The following is a 21,107-nucleotide window of genomic DNA, read 5'->3' on the forward strand; positions in this document are numbered from 1 at the left end:
CGAGAACTAATTTATGAAAAATTAATGTAATTTATAGTTAACATTTTTTTTTGTGAACTAATAATTGACATTTGTCTAATGTTTTTACATACAGAACATTGAGCAAGGGAAGAAGTATAAAATAGTATTCTATGTTAGATCACTTGGTCCAATTGATTTACAAGTTTCATTTGTCGGGTCTAATGATGGTGTGAAATTGGCTTCAACAAACATAAAGTGATAATTTATTACTTAATTCATTTTTTGAGTTTACAAATTATATATTTAATTATCAAACTAATAATGTAACTAAATAAACTAATTGGGTTCTTAATTATGTGATTTAGGGCTTCTAGACTCAAAGTTGCAAAGTGGAGTAGGATGGAGACAATTATTGAAGCTAATGCTACAAATCATAATTCAAGTCTACAAATAACAACAAGCAATAGAGGAGTCGTATGGTTAGATCAAGTGTCAGCCATGCCTTTGGATACATATAAGGTATTTTACATTTTCATCATCATTGCCAATTCAATTATTTTATTTTATATTCTTTTAAATCGACTAATTTCAGTATTCATCATCTTTTAACATAGGGTCATGGTTTTCGAAGTGACCTTTTCCAAATGGTGGCAAATCTGAAGCCAAAATTTTTTAGGTTCCCAGGTATGAAAAATAAGAGTTCAAAAAATTTGTTTTGATTTGGATGATACTATGGCTAAAAAAAATTAAAATATTTGCATCGGTTTGGAATCTTCTCCATTTCTTTTGATTTGGATGATATATCTCTTACAAGTAAATGATTATTTAACATTTCGATAATTGTGGTTTTTTTTTTCAACCACAAACAAAAAGTTTTGCATTTGTTTCATTTTTTTCCCTTCAATTCCCTATAAATAGATATTATTTTTTAAAAATTTACCAAGTTAAATGACACTATTTGTTATGATAGAAAAGAGAGGGAAAGATGAAAGAAAATAATCATCTTATTGAATTGAAATTGAATCTAATACAAGATCATAATCATTATATAGTCTAGATTAGCATCCATCTTAAGCTAGTGTGTGCCTACCATACGATAACTTGCACTACAAGTTAGTTACAAACTAAGCTAACTATGTACATTTTCTTCTAATTCCTCATTCCTTTGATCACTTCTATTGATACTTAACATCCTCCCTCAAGCTGAAGCTTGATATATATCAAGCAATCCAAGCTTGGACATGAAATAATTGAACTTGGGCACTGGTAGAGCCTTTGTCAAGAAATCTGCTAGTTGATCCTGTGTTGCTATGGGAAGCAATCTCATCAATCCATTTTGCACCTTTTCCCTAACAATGTGACAGTCTATCTCTATGTGCTTAGTTCTTTCATGAAAGACTGGATTTGAAGCTATATGCAATGCACTTTGATTGTCACAAAATAGAACTGGCTGCTTTATACATTCTATCTGCAAGTCTTTCAACAAGTATATGAGCCAAGTCAATTCACAAGTTGCTGATGAAAGTGCTCTATATTCTGCTTCAGATGAAGACTTGGAGATGGTTGACTGTTTCTTTGCCTTCCATGACACAAGAGATGAACCAAGAAAGAAACAATAACCACTGGTGGATCTTCTAGTATCTAAGCATCCAGCCCAATCTGCATCTGAGTATCCAAGTATCTGCAAATCTGAATTTCTGTGAAAGAGGAGGCCTCTTCCTGGATTATGTTTGAGATATCTGATAACCCTACATGCTGCTTTGTAGTGAGTAACAGTTGGATTATGTAGAAATTGGCTCAGCTGTTGTGTAGCAAATGTGATGTCTGGTCTGGTGTTAGTGAGGTACAATAGTTTACCAACAAGTCTTCTATACAAACTTATGTCCTCAAATGGCTTACCATTATCTTGATGCAGTTTAATGGATGGATCTAATGGTGTGGAAGCAGGTTTAGATCCAAGCAAACCAGAATCATGAAGCAAATCCAGGCAATACTTTCTCTGAGATATACTTATCCCTTCTTTGGAGTGAGCAACTTCTAAACCAAGGAAATATTTCACAACACCTAAATCCTTAATTTTGAAATTGTTATCCAAGATAGTTTTAATTCTAGTTATCTCTTGTATATCAGTACCAGTCAAAATCACATCATCAACATATATTAACAATGCAGTAAAGTGACTTTGTTGATTGATTGTGAATAGAGAATAGTCAGATGTGGACTGTGTATATCCCTCCTTGACTAACAAGGATGTGAGTTTCTCATACCACTTGCGACTAGCCTGTTTCAAGCCATATAAGCTTTTGAGTAACTTACAAACTTGATTAGGCTTAGCACACTGAACACCATCTGGGACTTTCATATACACATCCTCTTGCAAGTCTCCATGCAGGAAAGCATTGTTGACATCAAGTTGATGCACAATCCATCCCTTAATTGATGTTATGGCAAGTAACATCCTGACAGTGGTAAGCTTTGCAACTGGTGAGAAAGTATCAAAAAAATCCAATCCCTCTATTTGATTGTAACCTTTAGCTACAAGTCTGGCCTTATATCTTTCAACAGTTCCATCAAACTTATGTTTGATTTTGTAAACCCACTTACTCCCAATAGGCCTGATATTGGGTGGTAAGTCAACAATCTTCCAAGTACCAGTACGAGCCAAGGCCTCTAGCTCAGAATTCATTGCTTGAATCCAGTGTTCTGATTTACAAGCCTCACTATAGGTTTGTGGTTCTGTGTGTTGTGTGAGAGACAAAGTGTAGACACTATGTGAAGAAGATAAATGATCTAAAGAATGAAATGAGGAGATAGGATAGAGTGTACCTGAAGATGAAGATTGCAGTGAAGCACTTGATGAATTGCACACATAGTCAGACAGATGAGTTGGCTTATGTTTCACTCTTGCTGGTCTAACATTTGGTGGTGAAGGTGGAGGTGAAGCACTTTGAGGTGAGAGTGATGGTGATGAAGGAGAAGGAATGTCAATAGGTTGAATGGCTTCATTGGTAGTGTAATCAGTTAGAAGTGTGGTTAATGGCTTTATGGATAAATCATTAGGAGAATCAGCAGGTATATGATTTTCTGAAGGTGTAGAATCAAAAGTAGAATGATAATGCCAATGAATGGGTGAGTTATTGGCAGTATATGGTAGAATATGATCAAAATGAGTGACATTTCTAGAAATGAAAATGGTTTTACCATCTAGATCAAAGAGAATAGAACCCTTGACACCTTGCTTGTAGCCTAAGAAAACACATTTTCTGCCTCTTGGTGACAGTTTAGATCTGTTGATGTTTAAAGTAGATGCATATGCAAGAGAGCCAAAAACCTTTAATTCATGCAAATTTGGTAAAGATTGATAAAGCATTTCATATGGAGATTTATTTTGAAGAACAGGAGTGGAAATTCTATTTATGATATATGTAGCATGTAAAACTGCATATGACCAAAAAAATTTAGGCAAATTTGAATGGTATAATAGAGCTCTAGCAATATTTAAAATGTGCTGATGCTTTCTCTCTACTCTACCATTCTGCTGTGGGGATTCAACACAGCTAGTTTGGTGTAAAATTCCTTTAGAAGCATAAAATTTATTCATAAGAAACTCAGGGCCATTATCTGACCTCACTATTTTGACTTGATGATTAAATTGAGTCTGAATCATTTTTATCAAATTTATAACATGATTCCTTGTTTCAGCTTTGGATTTCATTAAAACAATCCAAGTATATCTGCTATAATCATCTACAGCAGTAAGAAAATAAGAATGATGATGAAAAGATTTTATTGAAATAGGACCCCAAATATCAAAGTGAATTACATCATAAGCATGAGCTGCTTTATTAAAACTAGTATTATAGGGAAGTTTCTTGTGCTTAGCAAGGTGGCACACATCACATATTCCATTTGGATCTGCTGTTACATAGGGAAACTTATTGTGCAAGCTAGCTAGTCTAAGGTGGGAAGGGTGTCCTAATCTAAAATGCCAAAGGGCAGACTTAGGGATAGATTTGTGGTTAGAACCATCAATAGATGCCACATGAGCCACTTTATCTGTAAGCTTCAGATGATACAATCCATCATGTTCATCAGCTGAACCAATCATCTTCAAATTCTTCTTGTCCTGAATGATACAGTGTGTATTAGTAAAATTGACTATATAATGAGGTGATTGACACAATTTTGAAACTGCTATCAAATTAATAGAGAAATTTGGAACAAATAGAACATTAGTAATAACAAATTGTGGTGAAAATTGAACTGTACCAGAAAGCTTTGCAATAGCAAAATTTCCATTTGGAAGAGTAATATTGATAGGATTGATTTCAATATATGATTGAAACCAAGACAAAGAACTACATATGTGGTGACTAGCACCTGAATCAATGATCCAAGTGCCAAGAACACATGCATTATGAAGGGAATGAGATATACCTTTGTGAATCACTGATGTATGATCAGTGACCATAGAAGAACCAACCTTAACTGAGCTTGCAGATGCAGAAGTGGAAGCAAGATTAGAATGCTGAAGTAGTGACATTAGCTTATCATACTGCTCTTGAGAAATTGAAGGAGGAGTAGCTGCAATTGGCTCAGAGGAGGCTCCCTCAGTTGCAGCATTAGCAGATGCATACTTCTTCATATGTGGAGGAACACCATTCTTCTTGAAGCAGTTTTCAACTAAATGATTATCCTTACCACAGAAAGTGCAATTACGAGGAGGTTTGGAACCAGAAGTAGGTTTATTGGACCTAGCTGCATTGACAAGAATCTTAGATTCATCAGGCTCAGTGAAATTACCTTGGCGTTCATGCTGAATCACCATATGAAAAACTTTGTTAATTGGAGGAAGAGGATCAAGGAGCAAGATCTGTGACTTCACAGTAGAAAAGTGATCATTCAAACCAGTAATGAAACGAATTGTTTGAAGGAGAGTGTGATTCCTGCGTGCTGAACGCATAGCCTCACAAGCACATCGTTGGCGACAAGTACATGTAGGAAAAGGAAGATACAACTCCAATTCCTCCCAAAGAACTCTGAGTTCAGAGTAGAAATCAATAACTGAACGATTTTCTTGCTTCAAAGCATGGATTTTTTGCTGCAATTCAGAAATGCGAATCAAATCACCTTGAGAGAAGCGTTCGCGAAGATCATTCCAAATGTCAATGGCGTTTTCAAGAAAAACAACCGATTGAGCAATTGAAGGTGAAATTGAATTCAAGATCCATGAAGAAACTAGTTGATTGCAACGATGCCACGCGCGAAACGCCGGATCAAAGTCATCTTCCGGCTGAGGGAGTGAACCATCAACGAATTCAAGCTTCATTTTAGCTCCGAGCGCACGTTTCATTGAACGAGCCCAAGACTGGTAGTTGGAACCGGTGAGAAGTGGCGTAACAACAACGGAACTCGGTCCATCACCAGGATGAACGAAGTAGGGAGAAGAATTATCGAGAACGGGATCGGCAGCGTTGCGAGGAGGCATGATTCCGTCGGAGAAGATGATCGGAAACAGCTAACGGAAAACGGTTATGGCAGCGGAAAAACGGTTATGGTGGATCTTAAGGCGGTTGATACCATGTTATGATAGAAAAGAGAGGGAAAGATGAAAGGAAAGAATCATCTTATTGAATTGAAATTGAATCTAATACAAGATCATAATCATTATATAGTCTAGATTAGGATCCATCTTAAGCTAGTGTGTGTCTACCATACGATAACTTGCACTACAAGTTAGTTACAAACTAAGCTAACTATGTACATTTTCTTCTAATTCCTCATTCCTTTGATCACTTCTATTGATACTTAACACTATTTTTCCTTTATAGGTGGTTGTTTTGTTGAAGGAAATTATCTGAAAAATGCTTTTAGGTGGAAAGATATTGTTGGACCCTGGGAAGAAAGACCTGGCCACTTTAATGACGTATGGGGATATTGGACTGATGATGGATTTGGTTTTTTTGAGGGACTCCAAGTAAGTCTTTTTTCCTTTCTAAAATATATAAAATATTTTCCATATCAAAATGAAAAAATGAATCTTTTTGTTTATTGAACAGCTATCAGAGGATCTTGGTGCATTTCCAGTTTGGGTGTTTAACAATGGTATATTTTGTTCCGCCGAAAATACTAATTCTAATGTTAGTCACCTTTGAAGTTTTATTTTATTTTATTTTATTTTCTATCTACTAATTTATCAAATGTCTCTTAATTATAGGTATTAGCCACAATGATCAAGTTAATACGACTGCAATTTCACCATTTGTGCAAGTATAATGTTCTTCATATTGTTTATTTTACTCTTGAACTTTATTTTTAAATTATATATTATATATTTTACATCTTTTTATTGATAGGAAGCCCTAGATGGTATTGAGTTTGCTAGAGGTTCTCCCACATCACAATGGGGTTCTCTTAGAGCTTCCATGGGACATCCTGAGCCATTTGATTTAAGATTTGTTGGTGTTGGAAATGAAGATTGTGGTAAATATAACTATCTAGGTATACATTCTTTTTATTAATTATGAAGACATTGAATTTTTTATTTTTCTACTTGTAAGTAAATACAATTCACAAAAATTCGATTAGTTGATTGATTGAGCAATTCCACTTTATGTTTTTTTATTTGTATTTTTTTATTGGCTAGGAAACTACTTGAAGTTCTACGAAGCAATAAAACGTACTTATCCTGATATTCAAATTATTTCAAATTGTGACGGTTCCGATCAACCACTAAATCATCCAGCAGATCTCTATGATTTCCATGTAATAATATTATTATTTTTGTTTCCAATTTTAAAACTTATTAATTTTGTACTATTACTTTTAAATTTTGGTTTAAGAAACTTACATGCTATCCTTGTTAATTTATTTTTAAAATTATTAGATTTATGCAAATTCTAAGGACATGTTTTCCAAGTACACCAAGTTCGATAACGCTCCACGATCCGGTCCAAAGGTTTGATATTAATTATTTTTTGAATTTATTTATTTATTTATTTATTTTTAAATAGAATGATTTATTAATAAAATAATTTTGTATTAACAAATGAATTTTCTCAAGTTTTATTAATTGTTTTTGTATAGGCATTTGTTAGTGAGTATGCTGTTCAAAAGGAAGATGCCGGTGCTGGAAGCCTTTTGGCAGCTGTGGCTGAAGCTGCATTCCTTATTGGACTTGAAAAGAATAGGTTGGATTATATATAACTATAGCTATAGACTTTCATGAAATTTAGTTTATAGGGTTTAATTTTATTAACTGGTGTGTTATTTTTGTTGTAAATTAAATATCTTTTACATGCAATTATATTGCAGAGATAATTTTTTGTGTCTTTTGAAACTCAAGTGAGCGACAAATTCTCCCTGAAAATTTTAACATTAATGTATGTCCAATATTGGATTTGAATTCGGAACTTTGGTTAATTTAGAAGACACTTGTGTTATTTCATCTAAGAGATCTTGTGTTAATTTAAATTATTTTGAACTAAATATTAATCATATTTCTATTTTCTATTTTTTCTACAGTGATATTGTCCAAATGGTTGCCTATGCACCCCTGTTTCTGAACACAAATGATAGGAGGTAAATTTCTTATGCTTTACCAAAAAAATTAAGTTCTATGTATTATTTATATTTGTAATATTTTATTTTATGTTAAAAATAGAGATGATTTATTTAATTTATTTTCTATCAAAATAGGTGGATACCAGATGCAATTGTTTTTAACTCTTATCAAAATTATGGAACTCCGAGTTATTGGCTCCAACAACTCTTTATTGATTCTAGTGGAGCAATCTTACTCAATTCAACTCTCCATAATTCTTCTAGCTCAATTGTTGCATCTGCAATTGAATATAAAAACTCTCAAGACGGGAAGAATTATTTAAAAGTAAAGGTAATGACTCAATTAATTTTTTCAGCAATGAAAGATATTATTTTACTAATTTTATGTTTTTGGTACAAGCGTGAATGTTGATTTACATTTAGGCAAATGCTAACATGTATTTTTAAGATATTTAATATATTAATTTTCTTTGAAATTATTTACTTTTGCAGGTAGTAAACTTTGGAAATACCATCGAAAACATTGGAATTTCAATACACGGTTTAAATTCAAGTGTTCAACCGTTTGGTTCGTCAATGACAGTACTTACATCTCCAAATATAATGGACGAGAATTCCTTCTCAAAGCCAAATAAGGTACAATTTGTTTTTCAACACAAAATATTTTTAAAGTTCACTTTTAAATTTAATTCTTCTTTTGAAAAGTGACTACTTTTGAAATTGAATTTGAATAAAAATAGAGACGAAATAGCTATTTAACCCTATAAAATTGATATTTATACCACACAAAATTGATGGTGTTAAAATTTTCTAATCTTTTTTTTTTTTTCATTTTATATATATAGATTGTGCCCCAAGGAACTTCACTTGAGAATGCAAGCAAGGATATGAATGTTGGACTTCTTCCTTATTCAATTACATCATTTGATCTGTTAATTTAAAATTCTTATATGGAATTTTTATTATTTTGGAAGATTTGTAGAAGGTTTCTCTCTTTTTTTCTTTTATGTACCGGAAGAATTTAATAGATGATTAGATTATAGCTCATTAAATAATTTAGATATTGTAAAATATGGTATTTAGTATTAAATAAACGGCTAAAATTCAAGTGTTCAAATGTTTGGTTCATCAATGGTGGTGCTTACATTCATATAATATAATGAGGTACCGTTTATTTTCCAACACAAAATATCGTTAAATTTCACTTTAATTTAAATTTAATTCACCTATTGAAAAGTGTAAATTTTAAAAATTGAATTAAAAAATAGAGAGGAAAAACATAGTTATATCTTTAAACATTGATCGTGTTAAAAGTTTGTAATATATGATTTTGTTTTATTTTGTACATGTGCATATTGTGCTCCAACGAACTTCACTTCAGAATGCAACTAGTGACATAAACGTTGGACTTCTTCCTTATTCGATTACATCATTCGATCTATTAATTTAAAAGTATACAATGGAATTTTTTTTATTCCATTAAATAATGGTGAAATATTGCTTAGAATCAATAATAAAATAAAATGTTTATATGTCCCTATAAGCTTAACTTAGTTGGTAAATGACATGACATTTTATATGCAGGGGTTGAAGTTGGAAACCTGAATACAGATATAATGGATACATTTTAAGAGTGAAAATTTTGCCACTAAACTAAAATAATGGATATATTTCTCGGTTCACAAAATGTATTATGTATATATTTCTTTTACATAGATCACCCACCAATTAATGAACCACTAGGGATAAACCCGTGCGTTGCACGGGTTCGATTAAAATATATAATTAAAATATTTTTATAAATAAAAAATAATAATTGTGATAAGTATAATTATATATAGTTAAAAGATAGACATTAATTTAAAATATGATTATATTTAATATTAGTATATAAGTATAAATTAAAAAAAAAACAAGTTGTTTAGAAATATGAGATTTTTCATTAATTTATATTGTAGTTTTGTTTATAATTTAATGTAATAGATCTCTTATAATATTTTAGAATCATATTTTATTTTAATAGTGTAATCGTATAAGATCTTAGTTTTCTTTATATGAATTGCAATTGTATAGTCACATGTACCACTTTGCTTTTTATTTTTGATGTATTTTTTTTCCAATAAGATCTTAGTTTGGATGTTGATTTTCTTTATAAGATCTTAGTTTATTTTTGTTATAAATGTGAATATTTTTTGTTGCCAATATATAAGTTTGGATGATGATTTCATATATATGAATTTAGGCTTAGTTATTTGGCTCAGGTAAAGAAAGTTTATTATTTTAGAAGAATTTCACATGTCATCTTATTATTTGCTTAAAAAAATGTTATATTTTTCTTACAAACATCTCACTATTTTATTTTGAGCCGTAACTTAAACATTTTTTTAACACTTTATAGAATATGTACTTATTTTATTTAAATATTTGCATTATTATTTAAATCAAATCAATAATTTTGGAATTTTTAGTGAATTTCAGATCACATGCACACACTATATGTAAAGAATTAGATTATCTAAATCACCTTATTATTTTGCATGTAATTATGTTTTAATATCTACAGTTTCTACAATTTTTAAAATTTATTTTGACGTATATATGAGCATCAACAATTTATATAGTTGATGATTTTTCATCTTAATCTTGAAAAATTATAACTATTTACTCTACTCCTTCACACAATTTAAGGTATCTCAGATTTATAAAAAAAACGATTCTTGTTCTGATAATAAATTGTTTCTATTGAAGTTTCTTCTCAAACATTCACCTGGTAGAATATTTATATCCCATATTTTATTGGTCAAAAATTTTCATAATGTTTTTAGCTAGCGGTTTTATTTATCTTCTTTTTACTATGCTTAATTCATTTTTTTTATCTTTCATTTTTTTAATGATTTTTTTTGTCCCCTCATTTTTTTTTTGTCTTTTGCTATTGAATAATTTTTATTCGGGTTTTCAGTATAGTTTAGTAGTGCTTATTAGAATGCAATACTCTTTTTTTATAGAGGGGTACTTTTTTTTTTGATAATATAGAGCAGTACTCTTAAATCATATTCTCAAAATATTATGCACAAAAAATTATTAGATCGAATTGTAGTCTTGCAAGATCATAAAAGCAATATAAAGGATACAATTTATAAATCCAGTAACCTGGTTACACATGAAAATTATTAGAGTTGATGTCTTGAAAGATTTTGAGAGCGTATAAAAAATTGAAATTTATAAACAATAAAAGACATATATGTAAACTAATATAATTTTTTAATCATTGAATAACATAACTGATATTCAAGAGATTGACTCATCAACTACCACAAAAACCAATACTTGAAATGTAACCATCAACCCATAAGGTATTCAATGCAAAAAGTTATTTCATTCTAATAGAAGGTGAATAATATGTAACCTTTGAATAATGAATAAGAATAGTAAATGTCATTATATATACATAGTATATTTTTTATGTTGAGCATACATATAATTTATATATACATACTTTAGTGACGTATTTTCATTTTTTTTCTTTTATAATTTTGATCCTCTTTTTTTACTTTAGCACCATTAAGTTACATTATTTGTTACTTATTAATTTCCAATACTTCCAAGGTATGCATAGATATAATATACCATATATAAACGTAATATTATGTTACTTGCATTTTATTTTTTACAATATTTGCATTTGTTTTAAACCCATTATAATCTGCCTAGATATAATTTATGTTAGTCTCAAGACCAATGATTTGGATGATGAAATGGACACAAAATAAATTTTAGAGTAATGTTTAAATATAGCTAGAGAAAATTTTCTCTAAAGCATGCTACATAGGCAAAAATATGGAGGCTTCAAAATAACCAAGAGTAAAATACACAGCTTGTTGAAGACGAACCGTCACATACATGTTATTGGTCATATATCTAGCTCCAAAAAATGCATGTTGATTTTGACCGCACACATAACTCCATTATAGAAAAATGTAATCCACAATTATTAGAAGACATAATTCATAATGATTATGAATGAAAAATGTAGAACATAAAGACGGTTGTAGTTTTAGCACTTTTTTTTTTACCGGAAAGTTTTAGCACATATACAATGTAATATCCACAATATTATGAAATAAAATAATGGAAAAAGATTTGGTTAATCTAAATATATAGTGACTTCAGCTTCAATCCTATAAGAAAAGCCAATGAAAAATTTGAAGAGTATCATCAAATAGTTTTTTGAATAAATCGATGATGATCCAAAATCAATTTTTTTTATTATAGATAGATAGATAGATAGATAGATAGATAGAAAGTTGTAGAATTGTAAAAGTTATATTATTTATTTATTCACCTAGAATAAGAAGTTGCATGAAATTTTTTAGAGGTGTCAAATCATCACAATGCTTGCTTAATAGATAGAAGATAGATAAATAGATTTGAAAATTGAAAATAAATACAATATTCTAACAATTACTTAAAGCTTGCAACTGTGGAACAAAACACTAAATGACCATTTTCAACCTGAAAAAAGATAGAGATAATTAAAAAAGTTATTAGATATGATGTCTTATAAGATCATAAGAGCAATCAAACAATTATAATTTACAAACTTAAATGAAAGACAATTATCTCATACCTATGTATATCAATTTCTTAAACATTAAGTCGCATGTTTGGGAATGTAACTATATATATAGAAACACACACTAATGAATTTATGTAATCTTTAAAATATACTCATAACGCAAAAAAATGAGAGTTTGAAACGATGATACTTAGCTTGTTGAAGTTCCTTTGAGCAAGAAACACATTTCAGTACAAAGAGGTTGATAGATTAAAGAATGAACACACAAAATGAGTATTACAATTGCATGATGTGAGAAAGTGGATAGGTTATTGCACATTTATATAGGATACTACTCAACTACAAATATGTTTAATTTTGTAAACGTTTTTTATATATGAAAAGTTGTGCTCTTTCAAGTTCTAGAGGATTAACACAATCATAAATTATATGAAAAATTTCCGTTTTGTTTTAGGAGTATTTAATTTTAGTTGGTCCCTTTTAATTTAATTTTTCATTTTTTCATTTTTTAGTATTGATATATCCTTTTGTAAGCAATTTTATTAGAGGTGCCACATCATCATAATGAAGGCTTTGTAGCAACTCAACCTTCCTTTTACTAGTAAAAGATTACATACAAGGGATTGAGTGTATTAATTTAAATCCGTGAAACCATGGCCTTTTACCTTTAAGTCAAAACTAATACTCCCTTGTATGTTTTGACTTTTGGTAATTGATTAGTATTGAACTCTTTGTTTACAAAAATAATGCTATTACCAAATCATCAAATTGGTCAAATGCAAGTCGACCAATACTCAATATTATATAAATAAATTTTAAGCAAGTTAGTATTTTGTTGATAAAAAAATTAATTGTACACTATTTTGACGAATAACCTGCTAAATCAAATGTGATTTGTAAGACAAATACAAAGTTTAAGGGAGATAACATATACTATATAATTTAAATAAATAAATAAATAAAAAACAAACAAACAAACTAATGTTGAACATGTATAGTTTAGAAGCAGAGTCTTCTCTTACAGGACTCAAATGGCAAAGTATACAAGCATCCTAATTCTCTAACAATTTCTTCAATCAAATCTCTGCAGATACAATCCTGCAAAGCCAACCCTATTCTTCCAATCTCTCTATTTTCTCCCCAAGCAACATCTCTACACACTTCCTCTACAGTTCTCATCATGCCTTTACTATTCCACATAATTGAACAATCTTCTTCATTGACTTTCTTATTAAGCAATTCGTTTGTCATTCTCTCATGCATATATAATGTACTGCTGATTTCTTCCTCTCCTGGCTTCTTGAGTAAGTGATGCTTCTGTTGCTGTATTCGTGCTGAAACAGAGAAACAAAGTTATATAAACTAGAAGTGGATACTTCACCTTAATTCATAGCCAAAAATTGGGAAGAAAAAAAATTAAGTATTCTACACACAAAAGTAGGAAACAAAAATAACCAATACATTGGAAGAGATGTGAATACTTTAGTAAGCCATCAAAGAGATTGACAATTATTATTTTGTTTTTTTGTTCATTGACAATTATTATTTTTAATATAGATGAATACTACTCTATTAAGGTAGTCTTCAAAAACTCAATGAATACTACTTTATTTTGTATTTAGGTCACGAGGGGACTAGCCGGGGATCATCCACATTAGACTCGGAAGAACTATACAAATGAGTTGGACACCACACTTTAACCCAAAATCTTAAGACATTAGGTTTATTGGTCCTCTCACTTATAAAATGTTCAACCTTCCCTTTTCTAAGCAATGCGAACTTAACTCACCTCACACTTGCCACAACATGTGCGAGTTGGATATCATAGTTTATCCCAAAACCTTAAAGACGTTAAGTTTATGGATTCTCTCGTGCTATGGGTTTGGATTATGTAGATAAAAAATAATGAATGGGATTGTGGCACTCCACTCGCCACCAATGCGGAAGGATGCCGCCGAACAGAAGGGAACGATGCTTCGCTTGGCTAGATGAAAGTGTTCAACCACCACTTTTCTAAGCAACGTAAAACTTAATTCACCTTACACTTACCACAACACCTGACTGATCGAGAAAGGAATGAATGGAAATAACCATGCCATATCATTGGCAAATTCTAAAAAACAAAAATACCATCCTTATTATTCCGGTCCAAATTTTTGTTTGAACTATTGTTGGCTCAGAAGAAATGGATTCGATTAAGAATAGTAGGTAATGTTATTTAATTTTCTTAGTATAATCAAAAAAATAATTTCATTCTCTAAAATTTTCTTCATAAAAACTTTTTTCTAAAATTTCCTTCATAAAAACTTTTTTCGAATATTAAAAAATGAAAATATAAATTAATTAAAATACATTTTAAGAATGATGTCACTATTTGTCGAAAATAAGAAGAAAAAAAATATGATGGCTAGAAGAAGTCCATTCAACCTAGCTAGAGATAAGAAAGAATTAATGAAATTGACTTATATTTGAGAGTACAAATACTTTTTTCGATTGTATTCAAAAAATGGAAGAGCATTGCACCTCACAAGAGTCTAGAAGTCATTTTCAAGACGATATTAATGGAAAAGAAAACAAATAAAGAAAATTGACTTATAAGAGTACAAATATTTTTTGATTGTATTCAAAAAAAATGGAAGTGCATTGCACCTCACGAGAATCTAGAAGTTATGCAAGACGATATTAATGGAAATAGTTAGATAAACCAACATCTATTGAATCTAAAGGAAGTTTTTTTTTTCTTCTTTCTATAGTTTAGGAGTTAGATTCACCCACTATATTTGTGGAGAAATAAGAATGCACCATTTTAACCTGACCCCTCTAATATTGTCTCTAGTAAAAATAGATTATAGATCAATTGAGATATTAAAAACGATAAAAATGATGTCTATTTATTTTTACCAATGTGTAACTTTAGGCCTCAATAAATGTTATAAGTTTCATATAGGATGTGAAATTGTTTCAATATCGATTTATAAGTTGCGACAATTTTCACCTTATAAATTTGGTTTTGTATACAAATTTTAATATGGTATGTATTAGAGTCTTGTCGAAGATTTGTTGGACCACTGGACTACCCACCATTTATATTCATGCATCAAACTGAGTTGTGTTGCATGTAAGAGGATGTGTTAAAAGTCTCACGTCAAATAGATCTATAAATAGAAACAATCATCGTCTAAGCTGATTTTATTATCAACTTTAAGAATAAGGGTAGGGCAGGCTCTCGCTAATGTTGCTAGGTGAAGCTATATTCACACTCCATTATTACTGTTTAAAGTGTGTTGTACAAGTCTAGCTACATAATGGCATTTCTAAATTCTCTACTATTATCTACGCTATAATTGGCCTCATTGATAACTGTTTCCTTACAATGTCTTCATCAGATGAGGCCACCACACACGCATGAATCTACCTGCAAAATTGCAGTACCTGCACTGCACAAACAAGCAATAAGGCTCTTGTTTGTTGGGAGGGAGTACTGGTGGGGTAAAATATTAACAAAATCACTGGAAAAGTGCGATTCTGCGTGACGAGTGGCAGGTAAAGTTTCAAAGGTTGGTGTTTTCTTTTCTTTCTCTTCACTCCTTTTTCTTTTGAAACCATCTTTTGACTGCCTCATATCATGACATGAGGCATAGTCCTCTTTTGGGTGTGCAAATATCAGTGCTGTCCTTATTAGAGTACAAATTAGTGGTCCATGATCCATCCACCAAACAAAGTACCATGATTTATTACTAGTTTATTATTCCTATTATTGTTTTGGAACAGATCACAAAACGGGTACTTGCCTTCTCTTTAATTATGGTTCTATAGATAAACTAATACTAATACTAGTAATAGTACTAGTAGTAGTAGTAGTAGTTAGTTGAGATTGGAAAGAAGAAATTAATCACTGTTAAATTAGGTGCAAGATGATTTGATTACAGGGCCAAGAGGAAATTAATTACTGCTAAATTAGGTGCAAGGTGGTTACAGGGCCAAGGGGAAATTAATCACTGTTAAACTAAGAATTGGTACTGTATCAATATTTGTAATTTAATCACTATTAAATTAGGATGATTGCAGGGCAATGAGGAAATTAATTTGTCTGCCACTATGTATGATGGTCATGATGGAGTAGAATAAAGAAATTGTGATTTAAAAATTGGCATCCTCCTAGTATACAAAATGGATAGAGGCAGCATGTGCTTTTTGATCGAAAATCATTGTGTCTCCTCTTTATGTTATGAGTAAGAAATTCTCATACTTACATTTCTAACTTATATTATAGATAAGACATATTAATTATACAATAAACTCAAAAATGTGTATTTTGTTTATAAGAGTACTATTTTGTAAAGGAGGGAGGGAGCATGCATCAGTTCTAAACATATTTTAGCTTAGTGATTATAAATATTCTTTCATAAGTGTTAAAGGAGTCTCACATCGTGAGATGACCTGAATATGTGTTTATAAGTGAGGACAATCCTCACCTTACAAGCCGATTTTGTAAGGATCAGTTAGGCCACGATTCGCTGGGCCACTTCGTCAGGCCGCCTACAATTAGGTTTTTGATCGGGCCCTCCACCATTTATATCGGCGCAACAAGCCCAATTACAGTGCTGAGTGCGAGGGGTGTGTTAAAGAAGTCTCACATTGATTGCGAGATGGTCTGAATATATGTTTATAAGTTAAGACAATTTTCAAGCCAATTTTATAAGGATAAGTTAGTTATCACATTTTTGGGAGTAATCTTTGTGACTGTACAGTCGTGTCTATCTAATAGTTTGATTACGATTAGATATGAAATGGAAATATAATAAATTAATGTATATTCATAATATATCAATATATAAAAATTAATGTATTATTTGTAATCAGGATGTCCCCTCTAAATCCGTCCTTCGATTTGGATGTAACAAAAAAAAAAATTATTACTAGATGTAACAAATTTTAAATATTAAATAAAATTAAAATTTACTTTAGAATTTATTAGGCGTTATCTTAACCGGATAAGTGAGATAAGATGTATGTGTAGTTGCATTTAATCCAAATCCTTTTTAAAAAAAAAAAAATCATCGGTATCTGTCTCATTAGACCATCTAATTTGATTCGATGGTTCTACCTCCTTTCCGATCGGATTCGACCAAACGAGGAAACTTAATTTTGTTTTTATTAGCAAACTAATAAAATTTTGCATATTAAGATCCTTAGCTGAGAAGAAGTAAACACCTTCATATGTGTGATTGTGATGTATCCATGCAAAGAATGTTAAAATCATGCAAGTTACACATTGAAAAATTGCTATCATGCATTCGAAATGGAGCACGTATTGAAGTTAAATTAAATTAACAAGTAAAATTAATTAGAAAGAAAATATATATATATATATATATATATATATATATATATATATATATATATATATATATATATATATATTAATATATATGATTATGAAGATTGAACACTTACCAAATGAATAGCGTCCAGAGTGGCAATTCGGACTGAGTGGCGAACGAGTGAACTCGTCAAGTACAGAAACAGGACTCGGTTGCTGCTGCTGCTGCTGTTGCTCACCGTTAACCACCGAACACTTCACCTCACAAACCGTTTTCACTTTCGCCGGAGACGGTGACGAAACCGGCTGAGGAATCCGCACGGAGTCGATGATTTTCTTCAGCGCCTTGAGATCTTCATCACATCTCTGCAATGCGCCAAGCAGCTTCTGCCTCTTCTCAACCACTGATTCCGGCGATGCAGGAAGCGTCTCCAGTCCCATCAGCCTCGCCACTAACGCCGGTGTTTCCCGAACATTCTCCGAAGACTTCCGGCGAATCTCCGCCGGTAATGTCGGACTCCTCGGAACCTCACTCGACAATTTCGGATTTCGCACAGCGGAAGAAACCTCATCACTCTCCTTCTCCGTTTTTTCCGGTTGCGAATTGGCGGTGGCGGTTGAAACTGAAACGGAAGAACCGTTATTCTTAGACTGTTTCTTCCCTGAAAATAACAACAGAAAAATTAAATAAAATTTGCTAAGAAATTAATTAATTAATTAATTAACTAATTAACGAAGCAAATTTGGTGTAGAAATGTGAAACGAATTACCGAATGTGAGGAATCGGCGGTGGCCGCGGGAATTGGAAGTGGAGATGAGGTGGAGAATGCCGGACATGCAACCGATTGTCTTGACGTGAATTTTGTCCGGCGTGGTTTCACGCCGAGACGACGACGGAGACACGGCGCTGCTTTGTCTCTTCATCGTTCTAATAATTTAATTTCACTTTTTTCTCTCTTATGAAAGTGAGTTTGTTGAGTGAATGGTGTAATAAAGAGTATAACGGTTATAACGCGCTGAAGAAAGATGAAGGTAAATACTAAAGTAAATTGCACGTGGTGTGTTAATTATCATGGTTCGGTTACTTTTCTTTTTTCATTGTCTAATGGTAATTTGTTGATAATTATTAATTAGGGGAGTTTTGTGTTTTGGAGTGATTATTAGAAGTGATTAGTGAAGTAATTAAGGTTTTGTTGAAGTTGCACGGGATCTCAATGACTGTCCGACAAAGAAGGAAAAAGTAAAAGGGAGGACTTGTTAAAAGAAAAATAAAATCATGTCATGAGATGATATGGGCATCCAAATATGCATGAAGCTCATTATGACCATTGAACAAGGAAGTCAAATATCAATGTGTGTTTCAACAAACTCATTAGACTCTTGGCCAAGTCTAACATGAACAAGTGGTTCATGTGGTGCACCATGCACAAGTTTCAGATAACGTTATAACGAATACGAATTTTATAAAATCGACCGTTGGATTGAAAGATTATATCATATAGATCATCCATGAAAACTTTTAGAAAAATTGAAAATGATTTGATATGTTATTGAGACCCATCAAAATTAACGGTATTTAATAAAACTCATAAACCGTTAATTTTGATAGATCTCAATAACATATCAAATGATTTTCATTTTTTCTAAAAATTTCCATGGATGATCTATGTGATATAGTCTTTCTATCCAACGGTCGATTTTGTAAAATTCGTATTCGTTATAACGTTATCTAAAACTTGTGTATGGTGCACCACATGAACCACTTGTTCATGTTAGAAAAAGCCTAGACTCTTTAATATAAGTGGCTAGTTGTGCTTTTGTGCTGTGTCTCTCAATTATTTGCTCCGAGTATAATTTGTGAATGGTGGTGCATATGGAGAAAAAACTTTTTTAAATAGGTATCATTTACTTTCAGAGATTAATTTTTGAAATTGTCCATATTGGATAATGAGTTCAAATGATAAATGAGCTCTACCAAGTAAAAGTTATTTGAGAGAATTTGTACTTATTCATGTGAAACAATTCTTAGTCATATTTTAACATACCTTTCGGTTGAATTCTAAATTATCATACTTTTTTTCTAAAAAATGAATGGTTAACGGTAACACAATAAAAATTTGATGTGTTTATGAGTTTTAACTTCATCAACCATGTTATTGTTTATAGGTGGTGTTGTCTTGGTACCTTCTCGTGGGATTCTTGAGCTTTTGGAGAGTTTTTTGGACATGGGTGTGGGTAAAAAAAAAAATATTAGGGTGGTTGTTAATTTGACATGTTATTGTGTGGACTATCTGAAAATCCCGAAATGGTGTAATTATGGCACCCCATGTTCCTTGTATGAGTGGGGGGATGCACCATATTTTTTGCTGAAACTGGTAGAGTTTGTCGAGGTATGGAATTGGGTCTCAGTGTCTCAAGTTGGGTGAGACTCTCTCGATACTTGCCCTGCCTTGGTGATTGATATGTTGCGGTGTTGTTTTGGCATCTCTTTGTTTGTTTCGATTTACCTTAGTAGTAAATGCATATTTATTTTGTTTTTGTTATGTATCACTAATATATATTTTATATATTATGTGGACGGAAACAACAAGAATTGGCAGAATGCAGGAGCATCACGCAATTGACGAGCACCAGACAATTGACGAGCATCAGATTCAGATCTTGATGAAAAAAATCCATTTGATAAAAGAAAAAATTCCAAATGAATTGAATAGAATCAATTCAAGTAAGTTCAATTCCGTGGTCGATTATTTGAAGTACTAGCTCTAACTTTTGTGTTGTTATGTTTGTTAGAAAATACTCTCGATGTAAATTAAGGGAAATCAAGTTGATCTATTAGTAACATTTATGTGATTAGTGCTAAGTTAACTTGTTTTAATTGAATTATTGGTCGAGTTCATATTTATTTTTTTTGGCATTCAGTTGAATAACTTTAAAGCGGAGAACAATCGATTAAAATTAAGCCGTGTTTCAAATCGGTTGTTAGAGTTTTATAATGGTGTTTTTCAGTTTTTCACCCTAATTTTTTTTTTACCTTAGTAGTATTTTTGTGGAATGACTTTATTATTTCTTGTTTAATCTTAACATTCCAATCAAGATTTAGTAACCTAAAAATACTATCCAAGAGGCTCAAACCAGCTACAGTACCCTCCTTCTTATTAGAGATTGAAGAAATATAGTAGAAGTGTTGTTCAAAGCACTCTCTTCTTCCTTGGAAGATAAGAAAGAAATTTGGAGACATGCCAAATATAAGATTCACTATAACAAACATTGATTCATGTAAACACTAGAATCTGATCATTTAATCTTATACTTGCTGAATTATTTTTTATCTATGCAATGAAATATATACAAATAAAAGTAGAAATCATAAAATAAAAAAATAAAAAAAAGGAGAATCTAATGCTATAAAACTTTCACCATAGCATTGTTATAGCAACAGTAACCGTAGCCCCAAGACTCCCTCAAAAGTCATATGAGCAATTTGTAAAGCTAACACAATTGAATGGCTAGAATATATGGCCAATTAATTCAGACTAACAAAACACGTTTATGCTTAATAATAATTGAATAAAATAGAAGAAATTCGTATGGCATAAATTAGTAAAGATAATAGATTTACAGAATGGCCAACACTTTTTTGGTTGTTTACAAAGAATATCTCTAGAAGCAAATCATGAACAC

The 21,107-nt window shown here is 31.3% G+C and overlaps 2 protein-coding genes across 5 annotated transcripts; one reads left to right on the forward strand and one right to left on the reverse strand.

Moving 5' to 3' along the window:
• On the forward strand, positions 1-8,616 carry LOC123889849 (alpha-L-arabinofuranosidase 1-like). Of its 4 annotated transcripts, none has more exons than XM_045939356.1 (14): positions 1-188; positions 327-480; positions 576-645; positions 5,793-5,938; positions 6,021-6,066; positions 6,179-6,231; positions 6,318-6,462; positions 6,608-6,726; positions 6,848-6,919; positions 7,048-7,151; positions 7,486-7,542; positions 7,660-7,855; positions 8,017-8,160; positions 8,370-8,616. In XM_045939356.1, the coding sequence occupies exons 2-14, from the start codon at positions 361-363 to the stop codon at positions 8,463-8,465; spliced, it is 1,368 nt and encodes a 455-aa protein (XP_045795312.1). In that variant the 5' UTR covers positions 1-188; positions 327-360; the 3' UTR covers positions 8,466-8,616. The 4 variants fall into 4 exon arrangements, with proteins under 4 accessions (XP_045795312.1, XP_045795310.1, XP_045795309.1 ...); XM_045939354.1 differs by having other exon boundaries at positions 2-216; XM_045939353.1 differs by having other exon boundaries at positions 2-216; positions 7,789-7,855.
• Positions 8,617-12,913: 4,297 nt separating this feature from the next.
• LOC123889952 lies at positions 12,914-18,422 on the reverse strand. Its single transcript, XM_045939478.1, has 3 exons — positions 18,194-18,422; positions 17,558-18,085; positions 12,914-13,434 (listed from the first exon to the last, which is right to left on the reverse strand). Exons 1-3 carry the CDS (start codon positions 18,345-18,347, stop codon positions 13,100-13,102), a joined length of 1,017 nt encoding a protein of 338 aa, XP_045795434.1. The 5' UTR covers positions 18,348-18,422; the 3' UTR covers positions 12,914-13,099.
• Positions 18,423-21,107: the final 2,685 nt, after the last annotated feature.

This window comes from Trifolium pratense, linkage group LG6 (assembly GCF_020283565.1).
Source record: "Trifolium pratense cultivar HEN17-A07 linkage group LG6, ARS_RC_1.1, whole genome shotgun sequence".
In the NCBI taxonomy this organism is placed as follows: domain Eukaryota; kingdom Viridiplantae; phylum Streptophyta; class Magnoliopsida; order Fabales; family Fabaceae; genus Trifolium; species Trifolium pratense.

Bases quoted from the DNA above. Each gene is read 5' to 3' on its own strand.
- LOC123889849 (XM_045939356.1), top strand. From the start codon at position 361: ATGGAGACAATTATTGAAGCTAATGCTACAAATCATAATTCAAGTCTA. The intron at 5,939-6,020 runs GTAAGTCTTTTT...TTTATTGAACAG, and splicing joins GTTTTTTTGAGGGACTCCAA to CTATCAGAGGATCTTGGTGC. The intron at 6,232-6,317 runs GTATAATGTTCT...TTTTATTGATAG, and splicing joins CAATTTCACCATTTGTGCAA to GAAGCCCTAGATGGTATTGA.
- LOC123889952 (XM_045939478.1), bottom strand. From the start codon at position 18,347: ATGAAGAGACAAAGCAGCGCCGTGTCTCCGTCGTCGTCTCGGCGTGAA. The intron at 18,086-18,193 runs GTAATTCGTTTC...TGTTATTTTCAG, and splicing joins CCGCCGATTCCTCACATTCG to GGAAGAAACAGTCTAAGAAT. The intron at 13,435-17,557 runs GTAAGTGTTCAA...TCTCTGTTTCAG, and splicing joins CTCTGGACGCTATTCATTTG to CACGAATACAGCAACAGAAG.